At 37.4% G+C, this 21,088-nt stretch overlaps 1 protein-coding gene across 2 annotated transcripts in view; it reads left to right on the forward strand.

Moving 5' to 3' along the window:
• WWC2 (WW and C2 domain containing 2) overlaps positions 1-21,088 on the forward strand; it is a 95,352-nt gene that overhangs the window by 36,116 nt on the left and 38,148 nt on the right. For both annotated transcript variants that reach the window (XM_039700150.1, XM_039700151.1), the window contains exons 3-7: positions 11,346-11,549; positions 12,421-12,497; positions 17,080-17,159; positions 19,842-19,971; positions 20,669-20,815. In XM_039700150.1, coding sequence (XP_039556084.1) covers positions 11,346-11,549; positions 12,421-12,497; positions 17,080-17,159; positions 19,842-19,971; positions 20,669-20,815 — 638 coding nt within the window. The remainder of the gene's footprint in view (positions 1-11,345; positions 11,550-12,420; positions 12,498-17,079; positions 17,160-19,841; positions 19,972-20,668; positions 20,816-21,088) is intronic.

Below are 21,088 nucleotides of genomic sequence, written 5' to 3' on the forward strand. Positions count from 1 at the left end.
TCTCTGACTTCTGCTTTGGCCAAAATTATAGGGCATGCACCAGTAAAATTTTGAGAGCCAAGTTGCATTTCTGGGTGTTTTGAGAGTGCTTTCAGTTCACTATGCTTTGATTGTGCTCTTTTTATTTCATGCATTTTCAAAATTTTTAATCAGTTCTAAAAACCTCTTGTATTTTTGTTGCCTGTTTTTTTTAAGAAAAAAAATTAACTGCTTTCTTTACTCTTAAATATTATTCCTGTGCATGGAAAGTGAATATTAGGAGCTATTCATGGTTTGAAATTTTGATATACTTAAAGGTAGTTTCCATCCCTTGTTTGTTCAATCGTGCTCTTGATTCCTCTTATATTAATATATGTATGCCTTTGTAGCAACTTCAGCGAAACTTATTTTGTAAAGTGGTGTATTTTAGTTTTGTACACTGTATTTTGCATAGTGTTTTGGTGAGAGTACTCTTCAGTTGCTGGGTGGTAAACTGCCTAAGAATCTTACAAGTAGGTGATTTGTCTGATGCGCCACATATGGAGATTATTATTTCTACTTCATCTGATCAGGGCACATGCAATGTTTTGATGCTATGGAAATCTCTGGTATGGAGGTCTCTTGAAATGAGTGGAGAAAAACCTTTCTAGAAAATGGGTTTTGTGTCTGCTTAGTGCTTTATTAATTTTGTAACAAGTCAGATGTGCTGAGCATGCCTTTTGGATTTGAACTGTTAAAATTCCCTGTCAGGACAGTGGCTATGTTAGAACAAAGAAGACTCTTTTACTCTTTTGAATGTGGTTTTGTTAATTCTCTCTGCTACTGAACAAAGAAGCCAAATGAGGGAGTAAAACTGTACCTACTGCTAGGAGGAAGAAGAAATAGATAGATGCCTGAAAAACAGGTTGGATAAAGCAGAATTTCAGGACTTATAAATAGCAGCTTGAGGGATAGCACTTTGGGAAGGAATCTGCTCCCATGTGTTAGGTGGGGAGAGATGACAAACAATGCTTCATGTTCATTGCTGTCTGACTGGATTTATTTCAGCAAAATGTTTGAAGGAAGGCCCACTGAGTCTCTCCTTTTGCATCCCATAATTAATTATTCTAAACAACTTTTCTCTTATCTGTCCTTTTTCTCATTTGTTTTTCTAGTGTTGTTCCTACTGTGTGCCTCTCTACAAAGCTGCATTTGGTCCAATTGTGAAGTTTCAGGTTGTTCACAGGACTTGGATCAGTTTTACTGTGGTGGCTCCAATTTTGTTATATTTCTCAAGCCAGCCCACTGAGCTATGGAGGAGCAGGTTGTTACTCACGGTTGTTCCCTCCTTTTCAGTAAAAATTTGACATTTATGTTAAGGGTGAAGTTTCCATTAACGATCAGATAGGTACTTGCTGCAGTGGATATTGACAAAACTCCCCCGTAATTTAGAGAAAGCAATTGCACCTTGCAAAGTTCTAAAACTTCTACTGAATTTCTATTAAGTAATTTTTTTCAAAAATTATGTAAATCAATAGACATATTATTTTTTTCAAAATATTTTCCTCATCTGTGCAATTATTTGTCTTGATCTTTTTCCTTCCCTTCTTTCACATAAACCTGAGAAAAGCCTACTCTTCTCTTCTGCAGAGGGCTAAGAGTTGTCTGTGAGTAGTCTGCAAATATAGAACAATCCCTCAGATTATTTTGGTGTCAATATGTTTAAGGATAATTTAGTTTTATTATAATCTCACATTTTCTATATTTTCTATATTTAATTTTTTTTTTCACCCCCAAATACAGTTTGGGTTTTTCAATAGCCTTAGAGCTTTCTCATGATCCTTTTGGATGATGTAACCCACTTTGAGAAGCACTGACTGAGGTCATTACTTTATGAATATATTACCCCAATTAGGAGTTTTAATCTGATGCTTTCAGCTTCAAGGGAGACCAAATTACAGGCCATCTGGCAAGGCAGAACATGCATATGATCTGGGTAGCTAATACTGTAAGAACTTAAATGCTTATCCGGTGCTTCAGTAGCACCCTTTGTTAGAGGATGACTGAAAGAATATTATTTGGTGGGCAGGGCCTGAGGAATTTGTTTTCTGCAAGATCCTTGTTACTGCGGTTTGGGAGAGCCCAAAGATGTTGTGACTTATGCTGTTGACTCCTATAATCATTATTGCATACCTGTTCTCATGTGTACATCCACTTCAGCTAATTTGCTAACATTTACTGATTTTGCTAAACAACATGAGGAAAAGGCCACACTAAAAATAACACATAACTATTACTCCACTTTATTTCATATATCTGCAGGTGAAGTTATCACTTTCAAATTTTTTCTAATTCTTATGTAGGGTTTTCCATATCAAGCATTAAGTGTCTGAGATGTAAACATTTATGTTCTTAGAGCTTGGATTTGCAAACACCTTTAAGCTGATATAATCTTTGAAAGTATTGGTCCTGCTCTATTGCTACCTCTGGCCTTTTGTTCTGTCTCTGCAATGTTTTTGCTTATACTGCCATGAACATTTGCATGGCCAGACAGTGAATCAGATCAGAGAGCTGATTCAAGTTGAACCTAATCTGGTATGGGGGGGGGTGGGGGGAAAGTTGCTATTTGTTCTCCTTTCCACACCTCTATTTATGCAAGCAAGAAAAGGAAGGTGACCTGGGGATATGAATGAACAGTCAGGTGGAAGAGATGGAGCAGTGGTTCAAGGCATTTTGAAATTACACCCTTGAATTTTCATCTGTTCTGTGCCAGAAAGCAGTTTTGACTCTGAGGCTGTGACTTCCAGGTGCACTTCTCAGGTGGGGGTGGCAGCTGAAGTAGCAGCCATTGCTGTCAGTTCCTGTCCCCACACTGTGTCCGCATGAGGATATGCAGTAAACATGGACAACAGGGAAGTGCTCTGCTTCCTGAGGTGTGAGTTGTGTTCCACCTCCTCTCTCTTCCCCCAGCTGCTCAGGTTTTCTGATCTGGATCAATCTATGCTATGTTTAGATGAACAGTTGTGGAGGTAATGGCAGAAAGAAAAGGCAACTTCTGGTTTGATGTGCATGGTCTAAAGGGATCTCCTACTGAGACAAGTTCTGCCTTGCCTTCAGCACCCTATCTGTTCCTAAATAACTTACCCCATTTACTTTCAATTCTTATCTCCACAGATAAGTCTCAGGAATAACAAGGCAAATGGTTGTTTTCTTCATTGCATTAATCTAGTTAACTCATAAAACAAATACTCTGCTCTTAGTAATGTTTAGTGGCAAAGGTAGCAGAATGGCAGTGAGTGACGGCGTTTAAAAGACAATGATAAGTAGTTTTTCCTAGCCCTGTACAATTTCAGATCATCACATCACTTTCTTTTTGCCAGTTTGTACTTTGTATTCAATATGATAATTTTTCTCCCTGAACTCCAACCAGCACTTTTCTCCAAAATGGAGTTGGACAACTTCTCTGCTTCTGCACCTCCTCCCTACTTAATTTTAACTGTCCCTTTTGAAAGCATGAATATATCTTTCTCAGAAACATCCTGCTATCACTTTCATTCACAAAGAAAAGGAAAATTGAGTCAGTGATGCTAAAAAAAAAAGGTGAAGAGTAAAGGCTAGCTGCTTACACTGTTTCACACAGTATGATGTTTTAACTATAAGAGTTCTATTTCTTGTTGTAATCTTAAAGGTTTTCATACTAGTTTATGCTTGTGCAACTGGTTTATCTAACACAGGGACTTTTGTGGACAGACTGCTCCAGCCTGGAAGTCTAGTATATCTGCATCTATGAAAGTAGGCCAGATTGATTTTCAGAAAAGGAAGAATCTGAAAATCCCACCATGAGTCTGTAATTACCGATAGCTTGAGGGAGTCAAATGGCTTATCATCACTTATATGCCCTGTTTGTTCCCATGACCTACCACCATCTCCTAAGCAAGTGGTAGCATGCAATCAGTTGTGAAGACTCTTTGCTGTCAGCAAATGCACATGGCAGAAACCCAAGTGTGAAATGTCTTACCCTGAATCTTTTTTGTAGGTATTTTCTCTGCATTCTGGCTGTAGGAACAGATTAGAGTAATTCTGTGGCATGCTGGCCACAGAAGGAGGGCTCAAGTAGTGAAGGCTCTGGATAAAAGATAGTTTTATCTGCTGGCATTTATGTAAAGATCATACTTGCATCTTTTTCTTATGTCTTTGTTCTGCTAACCTTAGCAGCAGAACATTACCTGCTTGCTTGATAATGTAGAACAAAATCCTCAGAGTTTCTACTGCATTTCACTCTGAAATATATAAACATATTCTGCCCCATATCTAGAGGAAACTAATAGTAAAAATCTTTGAATTAATCTTTTTTGGAAAACTGCTCATACTTGGAGAGTATAACTGGAAAAAGTTCTAATTTTCTCTCATTGCCCAAATTCAAACACAAAATTATTTAATGGAAAAGTGAAGAAAATGTTTGGAAGAGAGGGGTCACTTTTTGTGTGAATGTTTGATGGCAAGAAACAAACTTAAAGAGGTCAGTTTTGAACATACTCTAAATAATCTACTTTTCATTTATGTCTCTCTTTAGAACCCATGTTCCATTTAATTATGTGATGGAATGTGATTTTCTTTGGGTATCCAGCATGTGTTAGATCATTTTTAATATGTCATCTTTTTGGCTTGTATGGTCTCACTGAAACTGCTGTCTCTGCAATGTGCAATTCTTTATTTTAATGTATCTATTGAACAAAGATGTCAGTATGAAATGATGCAATATTTACTTGTGAAACCTTCCACAAATTTTTGAGTACAAATTGCTTTTATTGTTGTTTGAGTTTGAATTGCAAGTGTTTTAAAAAGCAGGGGGGAAAGAAAGGAATAAGGAAAAAAATTCAGAAAGCATTTGCCATGTAAACAATAAAGGACGTTTCTTAAGACAGTCTAGTAACACTTGGTTATTCTCCCTGAAACTAGCAAAAGTACTGGAGGATTGAAAGCCAGTTTTTTTATCCAGTAATGTGGGATATACCTAATGTTGTTGATAAAATTGCTTTCATCAACCACCACTTAGCTAACTTGTACTATCCTGTGGTAGCTGGTATCCAACAACATTTTTCCTATTCTGATATTGTATGTCAAAGGGTTGGTCTTGGTTTTGTTGTGCCATCTTGAGACATTTTTGTGCAAGTTACCATTAAAATCTTGATTCTCCTTTGCTGTGCCTGGCCCTAGTTTGGTTTGCTTGCAGCTCTTAACCAAGAGCTTGCCCTTAGCGTGCAGTAGAATGCTTTGAAGGCATCTCCCTCTCAAACCTCCTCCATGGAATAGGATGTAATCCTGCCAAAGCAAAGTTATTGAGGACTGTTGTAAAACCAATCTGTATTTAGCTTGTACACTGTCTTCAGCAGTTAGGTTCAGGAGCAGTTCACTGGTGAAGGGTCCTGAATGTAGTCAGCTGTTGGGTTCAGGGGTCTGAGGTCTGCACAACTCCCTTGAAGATGGGGTTTCTTTGGCTGGAAGGGGTAGTCCTGCAATTATTATGCAAGATAACCAGAGATGTCAGGTGTAGTGGAGTTATCTTTTCATCACTGTTTCAGGCAGAGAAACTGCCACCTTGACACAGAGTATTGAGCTGAACCATGACATGAAGCAGTAGTTCTGCACCAGTCACAGCTACCCTTTTCAGGGCTCAGCCACTGCAGTTCTGTTGCCTCCTGTCTGGCAGTCCAGGTTTCCAGGTTTGGGAATATTCCTGTAAGTTACTATATGAGGGAAAAGGTACACAGTATTGATGAGTAGACCCATATTTGAGAATGCAGTGGATTACTAGATCTGTAAGTAGGCTAACTGTTGCCTGAAAAAAGATCTTTCCCCAGCTGGGTTTTCTTCCTGCTTTGTACTGGCTCACTGGACCTTTGATACCATGTCACAACTTCGTGTCATGTTCTAGAGACAGGTAGTGTTTGGGTGGGCTTACTACATCAGATAGACTGTGCTGAATTAAGTACAGACTGTGTAGAGAGAACACGTGAATGTCTAATGGTAGGGACTGTGGGTTTGAAGTGACATGGTAGAAACCGTCACTGACAAAAAAGAGAGCTATTACACAGCTCCAGCTGTGGCATGCAACTCTACCCTGTTCTTCTTGGTGACATGGTAGAAACCGTCACTGACAGAAAAGAAAGCTATAAGAAAGCCACAGCTCCAGCTGTGGCATGCAACTCTACCCTGTTCTTCTTCCTACACATCTTAGGTCTCTGCTCCTCATTTCTTACGGATCAGCTAATTTCCCTTGGGATAGCCTCCTTTCTGAGATGGTGATTCTGCAACAGTTACAAACTGAAATAATATGGGCATATGTTTAAACATATGAGAGTTCTTTCTTCAGAATGAAAAGTATGTCATTGTTTTGTCTCCTCTTGGTGTTTATGTGCCCTCCTCAAGTAGCAATCTAGCATATCTGGCTTGTTTTTTAGAGGGACCTCTGGAGAGTATTTGTTCTCTAACTGTGTTGCCTGAATGCAAATGTCTCTGACTGAACACAACTTACATGTGAGTTGTTCAAGAGCCAGTCAACGCTACTATTTTGTTTGGCAAGAGGAGAGGATGGAAAACTATTGCTTCCACATATTGTTAATCCTGTAGTAAAATGTCCAATTCTCTTATGTCTAGCAGTGGGGCGTCAGGGAGCCATTCCCTTCCCAGTGGGATTTTCTAGTGGGATTGTAATTCCATTTATTTTAGGGAAATAAGATCTACTGCTGATAAAGTAATAGTTTCCTTTTGTTTAAGTAGACTGTAAAAATTTGGCAGAACTTCTTGCTAGCAGACAGGAACGTAACATGTGAAAATACCTAATTAAAAAAAAAATTGGCATGCCTGACTCTCACCTGTATCCAACGTATAATATATATCCTATGTATAATTACAAAGACATGCATAACATTGTTGCCCTTGAAGTATGCTCTTGCCAAAAGAACAAAACTTCCAAGACATAAAGTCAGACATGACCTTTTGATTTTGAATTATTGTTCTGGCCAGATTTTTTTTTCCCTGTGTTTAAGTGTATCAAACTGTGCTGGCAGTGAGCCAGGAAGAGCGCATTTCATGAACAGCAGTGTGATTAAAGCCAGCACAGCTTCCTCTTCTATGTTACAGGGCTGTGATCATTTCAGTGACAGGAACATCCTTGGGTGGAGCGTGCCATCCTGCCATTTGTGTGGTTCCACTGGGTGAGACCACAGAATTTCCCCCAGTGTGGGTAATCACCCAGATCTTTAAAAATAGGAGGAAATAAACTGCTTGTTTATTGGGGTATTTTAATAAATTTATTAACTATGCACTTGTTTCAAGTTTAATCACTTTTAAATTAAACTATCTTAATAGAATTGAGTAATTTTGCTTTGCAAGAACCTTTGCTCAGTAATTTGTTTCAAGTTTAATTAATCAGTTTTAAATTAAACTATCTTAATAGAATTGAGTAATTTTGCTTTGCAAGAACCTTTGCTTATGTGACACTGAATCCAGTAGGAATAAGTAACCTGAGTATTATGCGCACTGCCATCCTCTTCATTCTGTTACTATGGATTGTTATTTTTGCATTGTGATTGGACAGAGGAAGTTGATATACACAATTGTTTTTTTAGTCAGGTTGTGGTCTTCATAGAGCCTGATGAAGTCTGCTTGTTTAAAGATCCATTTGAAGTAGATTCCTTTAGTTCATGCCTAAGTTTATGCAGAAAATGTTTGAGAGGCCCTGCCAAGAGGAGGTGGTTTGTTCATTTTCCACTGTTGATTATTGAAGTCCGGTTTGCATTTTCGAGAACATTTTCAGATGCAGCTCTACAGCTCTGTCTAGTGTTCATTACCAATCCTTACTCCTCACCTGAGGAGCAGAAATAACATCTCCCCATCTGCCCAGCTGGCAACCTGCTGCATTATTCCTATCTGCTGCAGACAGGGTTATAGGGCATCCTGTTGCAGTCACCAGTGGGAACATTTATCTGCCTTAGAAAAGAAATGAGATCTCCCTACTTTATTTTACATTAGCTGTTGAATAATAAGGGGAGGAAAAAGTTTAGATGTTCTTTGTGGTTTAAATCTCACTCTGGTGAGCATGAAAGGCTTCACAGCTCATTTTCAAATGTTCAGGAAACTTTTCCCTCAATTACTTGCATGTCACTATCCCAATAATATTCTTGTGTGTACAAGTTTGACCTTAGCAGCAGGTGCTTGAAAAATTCTTGTCCAAGGGAAAAAATCCTTATCTTTTCTGAGGCTTTACTCTGAGAAGTATAAATATTTGTTTTTGAAAGAGCGCTGCTTTAAAAAAAATTATCAGCTCTTGGAAGGTATATGTGCTCAAATGGACATACTTTTCAGTGCTCCATTTCAAAATGTAGTGCTACAGAAACAGAAATATCATCCATAGTTCTGTTTTGGGTTTTTTTTCCTCTATGGAGTAAGCCTACTGATGAAAATAGAGATAACTGAAAAGTAGAGATAACAAACATATGGTGCTGTTATACAGGCACATGTTTTTAGAAATGTGTATACATATATAGATATATATATATATTTATGAACAACTTGCCAGACAAGAGATATGCTTTTTTGGGTTTTATAATTTATACTATTTAAGAAGAGTGCAGAGTAAAATTCTTCAGAATCTCTCTGTTTGGTAAAAGTTGAGTAACAATTCTAGGATAGTCATTGCATACTGCTTTGCTTTTTCCATGGTAATGTATTTTCACAACTGAGCATTTGTTCCAGAATAAATACATGCAGTTAGAATTGACTGAGAGTAATTTGACCAGCCAATGTACCTACACATGCAAATATCCAAACGTTGGTATGCTGAAGTTAGTGTGCAGTTTTTTTACATGCAGGGTCACCTTTAACTCATTTATGACTGTCAGTATAAAATTTGCTAGCTCATATAATCACAGTATTGTTTTGTACTTGCACCTTGGAGACGCAAAAAGGAAATGTTTGTATTTGTCAGCAATAGAAAATAATGTGCTGTTGATCAGCTTTGTCCTTCTCTTGCAGTCCCAAGGACAGGGCATCTGTAGGCCACGTTTTAGAACTCTGCGGGCTACATTTGGTCTTTGGGCTGCATGTTGAGCAATCCTCACTTAAAACCTACAAAGCAATTACCTACAACATGCTCGAAGATGAGACCTTCCAATCTTGTAAGATTATTTGGTGTCTGCTGGTTGCACTCTTAAAACACAATCACATCATTACATTCATCTAAAAAACCACCATAACTGCATTTATCGTATTTGATCATTGACCCATGAGAATTCTGCTTCATGCTCTTCAACCTGCTTCACAAAAAAGGACAACTCTGGAAACCAGCACTTCTTATCTTGTGTAAATAACTGTGAATGTGCAGTGTGTTAAAGCACAACAACAATAAGTGGGCACAGATAGGAACATGTGTTGACCATTTAGGAGAGAAAAGGTATTGATTTGCTTCTTTGTGTGCCCAGTATCTTTGTGTAAAAGAGCAGGTGGCTATAAACACGGATGTATGTGTATGTGCGTCTGTAGCTATAGCTAGATTTTTTTTGAGAGAGTGTTCCTGTTGGGGTTATTGGAAAACCAACTGGGTATAAAGCTTTTCTGCTTTAATCTTTTATACACCACACTAGGGTTTATGTGGGTTATTCTCTCTATGCATTCATTGTGCACATCCAAGAAATGCCTTTTCCAAGTAGAAATGTCACATTTGTAACAGGTAGAGGGAGTGTGTTTATGTATTTAATTCCTTTTAAATGCATCAGTAGTTCCATAGAGATTGTCAGTTTAGGATTCTACAGGGTTTGTTTTATGGGATGCTGCTTTTTCTTTGTATGTCTTTCTGTTATTGTGATATTAACAAGAGAAAATGCTTTTGAAAAACTGGTAGCTAGTCACTATTAGAAACTCTTATTAACTAGGTCCTGTCTTTATCAGCTTTTGCTGTTACAAAATATGTTTTCTTACATGGAGTTGAAAGAGTCCCTTCTCCCAAGAGTGCACTTCAGCTACAGTTTAGAGCAATCATGTTGGTTCGACTGCAGTTCTTTTTTCTCTCCACATCTTCAGCCACTTGTTCCCATTTTTCCCCCCTGCATTGCTTCCCACAGAAAAGCAATTCAGAGGACTAAAGTGGCAGAAATCTAACCCAGAGAATAAATGTGCCTCCTACTTTTGCAGAAAAATTCTGAAGCGAATACTTTGCACTTAAATTTTTTGGTACTGAATGTTACTTTTTATCTCTGTATATCTATGCAGATTTACAGTATCTAACTTAGGAAGAGTGGTGCACATTTACATTTAGATTTCAGACTTTTCATGGCTATGTTTTATGAGAATATTTTTGTACTTAGTACTGCTTTAAAGGAAGAATATTCATAATACAGCTTTAAAAAGTGCTGACCTAAGTCAGGAAATATTGATAAGTTTGAACATTCAACGATATATAATCTTTGTATATTTGCATTAGAAATAAAATCTTAAAATCTTCAGTTAGATTGATCTTATGTCACATCTCTGTTATGTGTGATCCTCTTGTTTATGTCTCCTATGCAAGTCTGTGTTGTGTGTGGCTGCTGGACTTAAAATGTTACCTGAAGCCCTTTGTAAATTAAAGGCCTGTTCCAGCATACTCATTTTTGTTACCTGAGGAGTCAGTGAAAAGAAGGAGGCACCTCAAAAAAGTGGTTTGGTCCCACATATCTTGGACACCTGTCTTCGAGAGACAGAAGTGCCCTCTGAGGGCAGCCCTGTCTGTCTGTCTGTTGGCCATAAAAGACAGTTGTGTGTTGGATCAGATGTCTAGCAGGCATAGGGATAGAGTTAGGTGAGGTGAGCTGGAGAGTTAATAATCTATTAGTTCAGTTACAGGGGGAAAGATAAAATTGTTTTTATAGAGCGAAAGGAGAGAGATAACCACGAAAAGTATGAATAACATATGGCTGTAAAAAATAATGAAGTGGGGAGGAAGGGAGTTGAAAAAATGTAATAGCTAAGATTGCTTTTAGTTTTTGTTCAGAAATGCATTGTTTAAGATGTCATTGAAAGACTTTGTTGATCCTATTATTTCCAAATACTCGATGCAAAAGATATATTCTTTTTGAGTTTTAGGATGTTGCTAATACAAGGCTGACAACATGTGAATGATCTGCATAAGCATTTGCCTATTTTGCTCTCATTTCTAATTTTGCAACTGATCCCTTGAATTCTGTTTCTTACACACACTGTGGTGGCAGAGGAAGTGAAGCATCTGCTTAGTAACCAAAGACAAACTGTGGTTTAGACTGCTTTAACTGTGAATTACAAAAGAAGCAATTTTAGTTGTCAATGGGTTTCAGCAGAGGTCTCTTTAAATAATTTCTTTTTCTCCTATAAAGAAACAACACAAATAGAAGATCCCAGGAAACAATGGCGGCAAGAACAAGAGAGAATGTTAAAAGATTACCTTACAATAGCCCAGGATGCTCTCAGTACCCAGAAGGAACTGTACCAGGTGAAGGAACAGAGACTAGCACTTGCCCTGGATGAGTATGTACGGTTGAATGGTGCCTACAAAGAAAAATCAAGCTCTCGTACAAGCTGTAAGTACAGAGGAGAATGCAGTGTAACTTCTTTGATCTCTGCCTTGCAGGGGATCCTGTTTCTCTTTAGGATAAGTTTTCAAGGTTTGCTAGGACTGCCTTGTACTCTGGCTTTTTTAGAGTTAGCATCCCTACATTATTTATTTATTTAAAATACAGATATTCTGTTGGAGAGAATCCTCTCTGGTACAAGTGAACTCCATTGAGCCACGATTTACAGCAGTTGGCTCTGAAATGAATTTTTTCATGCAGTTTGTTGAGACAAAATTTTGCCAAATCTACGTTCAGGGTGAGGAGGATCTCTTGCCATCCTGGCTGCCTGCTGAAATGACCCTTTGTTGACAGGTGCTTTCAATAGACCAAGAAGGGAATGTGTTGCTGGTTTATAGGAAGAGCAGACAGTAATTTTGTAGCCTGTGTGCTGTGACCAGGGATGGAGTATAGATCCAGGCTGTTGTCCTGGACAGGGAATCAGCACATGGAAAAGCACTGTCAGAGGCCAAGCACCTCTGTTAGCAGTAGTGTATGAGAGGAGCATGTACATCGGTGGAAGAACTGAATGCCAGATCTCTGCGACTTCTGAATAAATCTTCTGTTTTCCTGAGATCTCCTTAGAAATTACAACTGTCAGGAAGAAAGTGATTAGAGAGATACCATATAGTGGTGGAGGGGAAAAAGGGGAAATTTTTGATTATTCAGTAGTTATTTCCATGCTGCAATGATGACTACTCTATAAAAGGCTAGCTTTTAAAGCATTTTATGTTTTTGAGCACATTGTAGGGTTTTGATCAATGTGGATTCATCAAGGAAGGAACTAATCAGTGATCTAAAAGTACTTAAATATTTGTCTTCTTTATATTTTTTTAAAAAGTGTTTTCAGGCTCTTCATCAAGCACAAAGTATGACCCTGACATTCTGAAGGCTGAAATCTCCACTACAAGATTAAGGGTGAGAGTCCTTAACTTATGTTCATTTGGATTCTGTCTGTTACAGACAGAAAGTTACAAGTTTATGATTATAGAATAAGCATAGCTTGAACTAGCAGATGTATTTTGTACCTTGGTACTGAAACCTCCTAATATTCTAATTAGATACCATTCAGAGGTTTAAAATTAATTTTTAAAGCTGTCTCTGGTGCTTTCAGATAACACTTTTTTGGGAAACATTGACAGATATTCTAATTAGATGTAGGTTTAAATAAATATGATAATTATTTTTAATTGTATGCCTTTGTTTTCTAAAGGAAGAGTAAAAATAGAAAAATAGTAGGCTAAGGTGAGCTGAAGCTAGATGACTGTGTTTACACAATCTTTCTTCTGAGAAATGCATCATTAGCTGCTTGAACTGCCTCAGAAGTTTCTGTTGGTTTGAAAAATACTTTTCAATAATGGTGCGAAACCCCTCTGTTATGTCAAAATGGAACAGTTCAGATCAAGGATGAAAGTCAGTGTTTGGATTTTGAAATTGTTAATGAACACAAATCCATGATTTGGTCAGCTGTGTTCAGTACAGTCAGTAACAAACTCCATATAAAGCACTTTCATGCACAGATTAGTCCCTAGTGAATTTATCTTTAATAGGGAAGAAATGGTGTGGAAGACATTTAAAATATCTGTAGGGATTTCATTTATTTTCAGCTGTGGCATGTAATGCTTTATGGATAGCCTAAACTTTCTGTAATTAATAATGAAAAAAATTACACCAAAGCCTGCATGTTGAGAAGATAGCACCTCACAGCACAGTTCTTCCATGCGGGCTGAAATGCAGACTCCATGGGAGCAGAAGCAGCACAAGACATCATTTGCTCAGCTCTTCTTTTGCCCTCTCCTGGTTTGGGCACAGAGCAGCACTCACAGAAGCCTCAGAGAATAACATCCTCCTTCACCTGCAGTAAGAATTGTGATTAGGAATCTAAACAATTTATGTCTGAAAGGAACTGTGGAATAGCTCATTAAACTTTTAAAACCCAGTATAAATCAGTGATGGAGTGCACTCTAAAACTCATGTTTGGATGTTGCCCTTCTGGCTACACCTGTTTTTCCTTACCAATCTCAATTTGTAGTCCCTTATCCATTAAGGAAAAGGGATGTGATCAGTAAGGGAACTTATTCAAATGCTGGAGATGAGAAGGAAAATTTTGTAATCTTAGTAGGGGAAATCAAAGGCAGTAAGGACCTTTTCAAGAACAAGAAAGAAGAAACAAGGCAATAGCTTCTTTCCAAAATGAGTGGAGCAGTAACAGATGTTTCCTTTGGCTAGGCAATCACCAGTATATTTAGGAAATGGACAGTGTTGTTGAAGAACTAAACATGATGAAATTTAAATATAGTGATCTACTTGTCAAGAGGGGAAAATTCAGGCATGGTCCTGTGCTCACTTTTTGCCATTAGCATTGACTGCAGATCTGCAAATTGCTCACCAAGGTGAGATATGTTTATCACTCTTTGGAGGTGCTTTCCTCTCTTCATTGTTTCTTGGAGCCAAGCAGCCTAATATCCTGCTGGTTCCTGATTTATTGGCATTGCATAGTCCTCATATGTGCCTAAAATAGGTGACCTGAATCTTGTCTGCAGAGTTTAGAAAGGTGCAGTCCAAGAGTATCTGTATCAGCATAAAGTGTGTGGTCACCCAAAGCCACTGGATATGAAAATTGAGATAAGAAAATGTGGAACCCTGTGATGCTAGGGCTGGAAAGTGGTTGTCTTGGAAGATGGCAAGAGAGGTATGGCTGTTACCACAGTTTACCTTTATTTGAATGTTTGAAGATGCTTGCTAATATGCCAGCTTTGGGCATTTTGCAGTGTATGCATGCATGGACTTAAAGAGAAACAAAAAAGTCATTAGTAATCTGCCAGCCAGCTACTTAGATTTTGCACTTTATTAGATCAATTGTACTAAACCTATTTCTCTGTCTGAGAGTATCTGAGGCTCACTGGTATCATCAGGTTAACAGTGGCTGGAGGGGGAAACAGCATTCAAGGAAGTTCTGAATTGGCCTTTGGCCTTTTCCTTGTTAGCTGCGTGTAATAGGCATGTGTGGAGCCTTCTGGATACATGAACTGCCTGTTGTGCACTAGGTCATGGAGAAAACATGACCGAAATCAGACACCTGTTAAATTAAATAAGAAGGAGAAAAAATATTTTTCTCACCAGACTAAAACTGGGAGATCACATCTTGCAGTAGACTTTTTGAGTGGGGCCATTTGGGGTCCTAATTAGCAATCAGCAAGATAACTCAAACAGCACAAAGCATATGTGGTCACAGTAAGTTTTATGCACAGGCAGCAAGTGAGTAGGAAATGCACCTTTATAAAATAACAAGGGGTGGAGGGGCTGGGGAAGGTGGCCATGTTGTTCCATTAGGAGTTGAGTGCTGGGAATAGAAAGGGGTTAGCACAGGAGTCTGCTTGAAGATGTGGTTAGGAGTACAAAAGAGAGACCTGTCAGGTGACTGAAGATGATGTACAGAAGCAGTAAGAAGGGGGTGAATGTTAGAACAAGTGAAGAGTTGTGAAAAAGCAGGAATTACATGAAAGTTTTGAAGGAGAAGACAAGGAGCCTAAGAATAGTTTAATGCAGGGATGATGCAGTAAACACAGAGGCTATATTACGATGTAGGTCACATCCTTCTAGGATAATGCACCCAACTCACATTTCTTGATAATGAAATGATGATGAAGTACAGCAGAGGACACTCAGAAGATGATCTTGAGGAAAAATGTAAGAGTTTATGAGAGATGCAATCCTCTGAGTCAAAATCAAGTATACCTTCTGTTATTAATATAAATACATGTTTATGATTTTGAAAGGGAAAGGTTTAGCTATTCTGTATTTTTCAGAAAAATTCACACTTGTTTCATATTTTACACCTCACTTTAGCTGGAACACAGAGGTGATATCTGTTCATTTTCCTTAACCTTGATGAGAACACTTGAGAAATTATTCTTGGAGTTTTCGTACTAGTGAAGGAGAAAATAGCTGAGGAGCATTGAATGTATACTTGGAGAAATTTGTCATGCTAACTATTCAGTGTGGTCAAAATAAAAACAGTTTTCTGTCAAAGCAACTAGTGATGATAGTATGATAGTTTCCAAAAGCCTGAACATAACCCCTCACCCAGAGAACAGATTTTGCTTTGAAGAAAATGGAGATTAAAAGCATTTTACTTTTGTCACAGAAAATACATTAGCCAGAAACTGCAAGCTGGAATGTCTAAGTATCATTCACAACCCCCTACAAAGACTGAGTAAATCACTAGTTATTTTAGAAATGTAAAGCATTTTAAGTCTTTTGAAGAGCTGCAGCAGCTGCTGATGCTGAGCACTTTTAGTTACCTGGCATGCTGGGAATCATACTTTTTTTTTATTCTTTTAAATTATTTTTATTTGAAGAATATCAGCAAGTAGGAAGTCTAAGGGGATATGGATACAAAACATCTTGAAGGCATATTTTGAAATTAATTTCAGTTAAAGTGGTCTATGTTTATATTAGTATAATAAATTTTTCAAGAGTTGGATATCTGAGTAGCTTATAAAAACAAGCAAGAATTTTATGGAGGTAGGTGACAGCAGTGGACTTTTAGCTTTTCCTGTTTTCACCTTAGTGATTGGGAAATTAGAAAGCCTAATAATATCTGGCTAGTATGTAGAGTGCAAACTAGCCAGCTGTGGATGTATAAATACCAAAATCTTGGACTCCACACATGAAGGAGGCATTTGTCTCTATGGGTATGTTGATGATTAATTTGTGTTTAAGAACATTCATTTTTAGATGGTTCCTAAAACTTTGTTTCATACATTTGGGAAATACAAAATTGAAAATTAAATGGAGGATTTTTAAATTTCATCTTGATTCATAAATATTTTGTAGAGTACTCATATCTGCTGACATCTCAAATAGCAATATTAAGGTTAAGAAGCAATTGACTGTGCAGATTTAGGGAGAGTAGGGAATATTTTTCCAAAGACATTTTTATTAAATAGACACCTATATTTGTGATTTGCATGTCTTTAGTGATTGTTGTCTCTGGATTAAATAAGTGTGGATTATATATTTAGAGATCCAGTGGCTGTAAAGCTTTAAAAGAATGGATGATTTCTAGGGAAAAAAAAAAGACTCCATTTTGTCTTTTACAGAGCAACTGAGCGAATAGCTTCCAGGAATTATAAAGTGAAAATATAATAAAACTAAAAGTAAACAGGCATGTATGTCCCTGTAGGACAGCTGGAATGCATGCTTAACAAGTGAGAAGTAAATTACTTGTTAAAGTTCTCTCAGGTTTAATAACACAGTGTGGTATCAATACAAATAAGGAATGTGATTTAATCTGCTTGTGTCCCTTTAATACTAAAGCATGTTGCCCATAGACATCAGGAAGAGATAAGATCCTTATTTTTTTAATGCGTGTCAGTAGAGCAATTTACTCTTCTTCTCTCATCTGATGTAGTGCATACTTTAATTGTTTAAAGCCATGTGTTATATCGTTTAACAAGAGGAATTTTCTAACTCTTGCTTTGATTTAACACACAAGGTTAAGAAGCTGAAGAGAGAACTCTCTCAGATGAAGCAAGAGCTGCTGTACAAGGAGCAGGGCTTTGAAACACTGCAACAGTGAGTAAATGAAAATAGTAGAAACTGACTTAATTCAGTCACCTGATTTCTTTTCTTTGGCATGGAATTTAATCTGTTTTATCTGAGAGAATTATTGTGGAGAAAAAGGAGACTCTAGTAACTCTGTTAGGAAATGGGAAATCTGTGGAAATGGCAGCTCTTTTGTGCAAGTGTTAACATAAGAAATTTGTCTCCCCTCTTATTTTTTTTCCACAAATTAGCTTGTATTGCAAAGAGGCAGAAAAAGGGGCAGTAGTCAGGGGACCCCAGGACAAAATTAGCTGCTTTGTGTGTCTGATTTAATTTTTTTAAAATAATTTTTGAAAAGGTACTTAGGTCTTTCTTTCCTCTTTCCCCACCTATGAGCTCAAAAGAAAGAGAAAGGTGCTGCTCTTGCAGGGACAAATGGTACACCAGTCTGCAGGGTTGGAAATTAGTCACAATTTGAGGATTAGAGACCCGCCTTTCTTTGTTCCAGTTGCTGGGATGTCTGGTGTCCAAAGGGCTGATGCTGAACCGGGTGAGCTTTCTGGGTATTTAACCAGTTAGATTACTAGGGAATTAATTTTTTTCAGTCTAAGAACTCCCTGCTACTCCTGCCTTACAACATTAGGACCTAAAATACTAAACATTACTGGAAGTGTCACCATAAAGAACTTGCTGCACAGGAAACCTTGCTAACAACTGTGTTTTCTTGAGTAAAATGAAGAGAAATTTATTAATGCTTGCTGTTTTCCACATTGTGGTATGTACCCATACATTAAGGATACATTTCCACAGTAAAATGCTGAGCTGCTTGCCCTAGTACACTAGTTCCAGTAGCAGAAGCAATCCTCAGCACATTAGGAAGATGCCAGTTAAGTCTCTATCTTCCTTCATTTTGACTAAAACAGAAATGTAAGATTTGTCTGTTACTTAAATATATACAGAACAGCAAGGTTAGTTGATTAAATTTAACCATGAATCAGATCTCATTTGTAGTAAAATTTAAAAGAAGAAAGACATATTGATTCTAAAGCTTAAGGTAATAAAAACTCATGCTGCTGTCCCAGGATTAAAGGTTAGCCAATCATGCTGGTTTTATTATATTAATTCAACAATGAAGTATTGTTTTAAAGCAGCTTGCTCACAAGCCATTTTGATAGGAATCCAAAGCATGTTTCAGAAACTGTCAACAGCATTCCACAGAAACACAATGGACGTTTGTTTTTAAAATTCAGTCAGCCACTTTCAAACAGTACTAATCCCATTAATTTAAAACAGGATGATGGAATATCTTATATATCAGAGATCCTTCTTGTCTATCTTAATTATATACAGAATAAAGCAGTAGCAATCTGAATGTGGCATGTCATCTTACTAGACAGCATGTGGTGTATTACCCAACCGCTCACTCATGATCCCAATTGTTGGTGTATCCTGTATCTATTTGACCTTAGCAACCTGGTAAGTTACCAGAAATTGAGAGTTGTCAGACAGTAAGTGCTTGCCTATGAAAGAGTTTGAGGAACTTTCAAACTAAAATAAACACATCCTTGAAAAGGAATGATTGCCAAGTCACAGAAGTAATTCCCTTACAAAAATGCAGTTTAGTTTTCACAAAATCTGGAATGTAGAGAAAGGAGAACAGACATGCTCACAGTTTTACGGACTACTTTAGAACTTTGATATTTTTGTAGCCAAAACTTTAAGAAAAATGGAATATAGTTACAGGTGTTTTGTGCAAGTTTCTGTTCTTACTGGGGACACTCACAATCACTTCTGGTTTGTTCACTCCTCACTGACAAGGCTGTTAATTTCCAGTAAAGATGATGGATGATGATAAAAACCAGAAAACCAATTGTATTATACAAGAATTTATTCTTTACTAAATGCTGGATTTTGATTAAGATGGTTTTTAATTTTTGAAGCACAGCTGCAGCAATTTCCATGATGCTATGAAATACGTTGTTAAACCAGAGACCAGAGAAATGTGTTTACAAACTGTAGTTCTTGAAGGAAATGTGGAAATACTAAAATGAATAATCTTTTAAACTCTATGTTTAGGGTAGCCTTTTATTATTTTCAGGTTACCGTTTCTGAAATCATTGGTAGTTCAGGAATTTAATGAATTGTGCAATCTATGACATATGGTATTAATTATCCAGAGATTTTGTGAATAAAGAGAGCCTGGTGACTGGCTGAGCAGAACAGCTGTTCCAGACAGTTAATGCCCAGGATTAGGGTGGACTAGAGGGATGCTGAGACAAGAATGGTGCTGGTTATGTTTCTGCTCAGAAAGGCTGATTAGTACCAAGAAGCCAGCCTGTCTACCTGTGTCCCATGTGGGTTTGGGTGGAAGGATACTACTTGAAATAAATGCTTCTGCTCTGTAAGGAGCACAAACAGTTATTAGTATGAAATGTGCATCCAAAAGCTACTTAATGCTGCAAAGAGTTATGGTGGGATGGCAATTTGACAGTATTGTCAGCAATAACTCTGTGCTCCTTGACGTTTTTGCCAAGGATTAAATTGTATTTGAATGAAGTTTTCAATGACATTTCTCCTTTCCATGTCTGTTGAAAGAAACGGTATCTCACCTCCTTCCCTTCTGTTCTCTAACTCTGCTTCTGCCTGAAGTAGAACAGCAGAGACATTAGTATGATTTTCTCTATCTGCTATTAATATTCTCTCTTTCCACAGAATTGACCAAAAAATGTCTGGAGGCCAGAGCGGGTATGAGCTGTGTGAGGCCAAAGCCATCCTGAAGGAGCTGAAGTCCATCCGAAAGGCGATCACTTCAGGCGAGAGAGAAAAACAGGATTTAATGAAGGTATTTTGGCTGGGTAGTGGAAGTTTTGTGTGGATTTGTTTTAACACGACTCACTTTCCTGATGGTAAATACTTGGTGTTTTATACTTTTAAAGGATTCTCAAAACTCATTGGGCCAAACTAGTATTAAAATTAATTTTCAGATGCAGAAACTGAAGCCTATGACATTCTTACTTCAAAAAGCTGTTTGTGTCAGAGAATATAGATTTTATTGGAACTTGAATGTAAGGTACAATGCATATGTTGACTCTAAAGCAGAATTTAGAATATTAAGTGGACAAAATTGATATATTCTGAGATGCCTGACCATTTTGTAAATCAATGAAAGTTTTCCTAATCTAAATTGTCCTATTTCCATTTTTGAAAGCAGATTTCCTTTTTCTTTTTTTTCTTTTTTTTTCTTTGGTTTTTTGGTTTTTTTTTAGCAAAATTCATAATTGGTTGACAAATTAAAAAACACTAAGTCCCAAAACAGACACAAACCTAAACGAGTAGCTTTTATATTTTCACAGGTGTTGGTCACCCTTAGTGTCACCTATGAATGGCTTGATTAAAAGAATGGGTTGCTTAATATGAAATGAACCCAGAATTTTTATCATGGAGTCTTTTATGTAAATATCTTTTGGAGATAAACTGGTTTAAACATGTTATAGTGCAAAGGAACTTTAATGCCACTTCCTTCTCTAATTCCTTGACAGAGTCTTGCAAAGCTGAGGGAAAAATTCATTGCTGACCAAACTACTGAAACATCTGAACCAGACTTGAGTTCCACCTCTGTAAACTCACAGCTGTGTTTTCCTAGACAAACTCTGGATACAGGGTCTCAGACTGACATTTCTGGTGAGGTGAGCTTTTTTCTATTTTGTCCAGTGTTAAGAGAAATTGAAGAAGAATGCTACTGTTAATGGAGTTGGAATCAAATGTGTGTTCGCTGCTGCAGATAGCATATATATGTATACTTCGTTCACAGAATTACTTAGAATCACTCACACTAAAATTACTTTTCTGATTTTTTGCCCTTGAATTTTAAATCAAGATTCAGATGAACTTTATACATTTGTCATGAAGCATTTATGAAAATCTGATTTAGTCAAATAGTTCCAGTACAGTGAAGATCA

The sequence above is a fragment of the Passer montanus genome, unplaced genomic scaffold, assembly GCF_014805655.1.
Source record: "Passer montanus isolate IOZ18808 unplaced genomic scaffold, ASM1480565v1 scaffold14, whole genome shotgun sequence".
Lineage (NCBI taxonomy): Eukaryota > Metazoa > Chordata > Aves > Passeriformes > Passeridae > Passer > Passer montanus.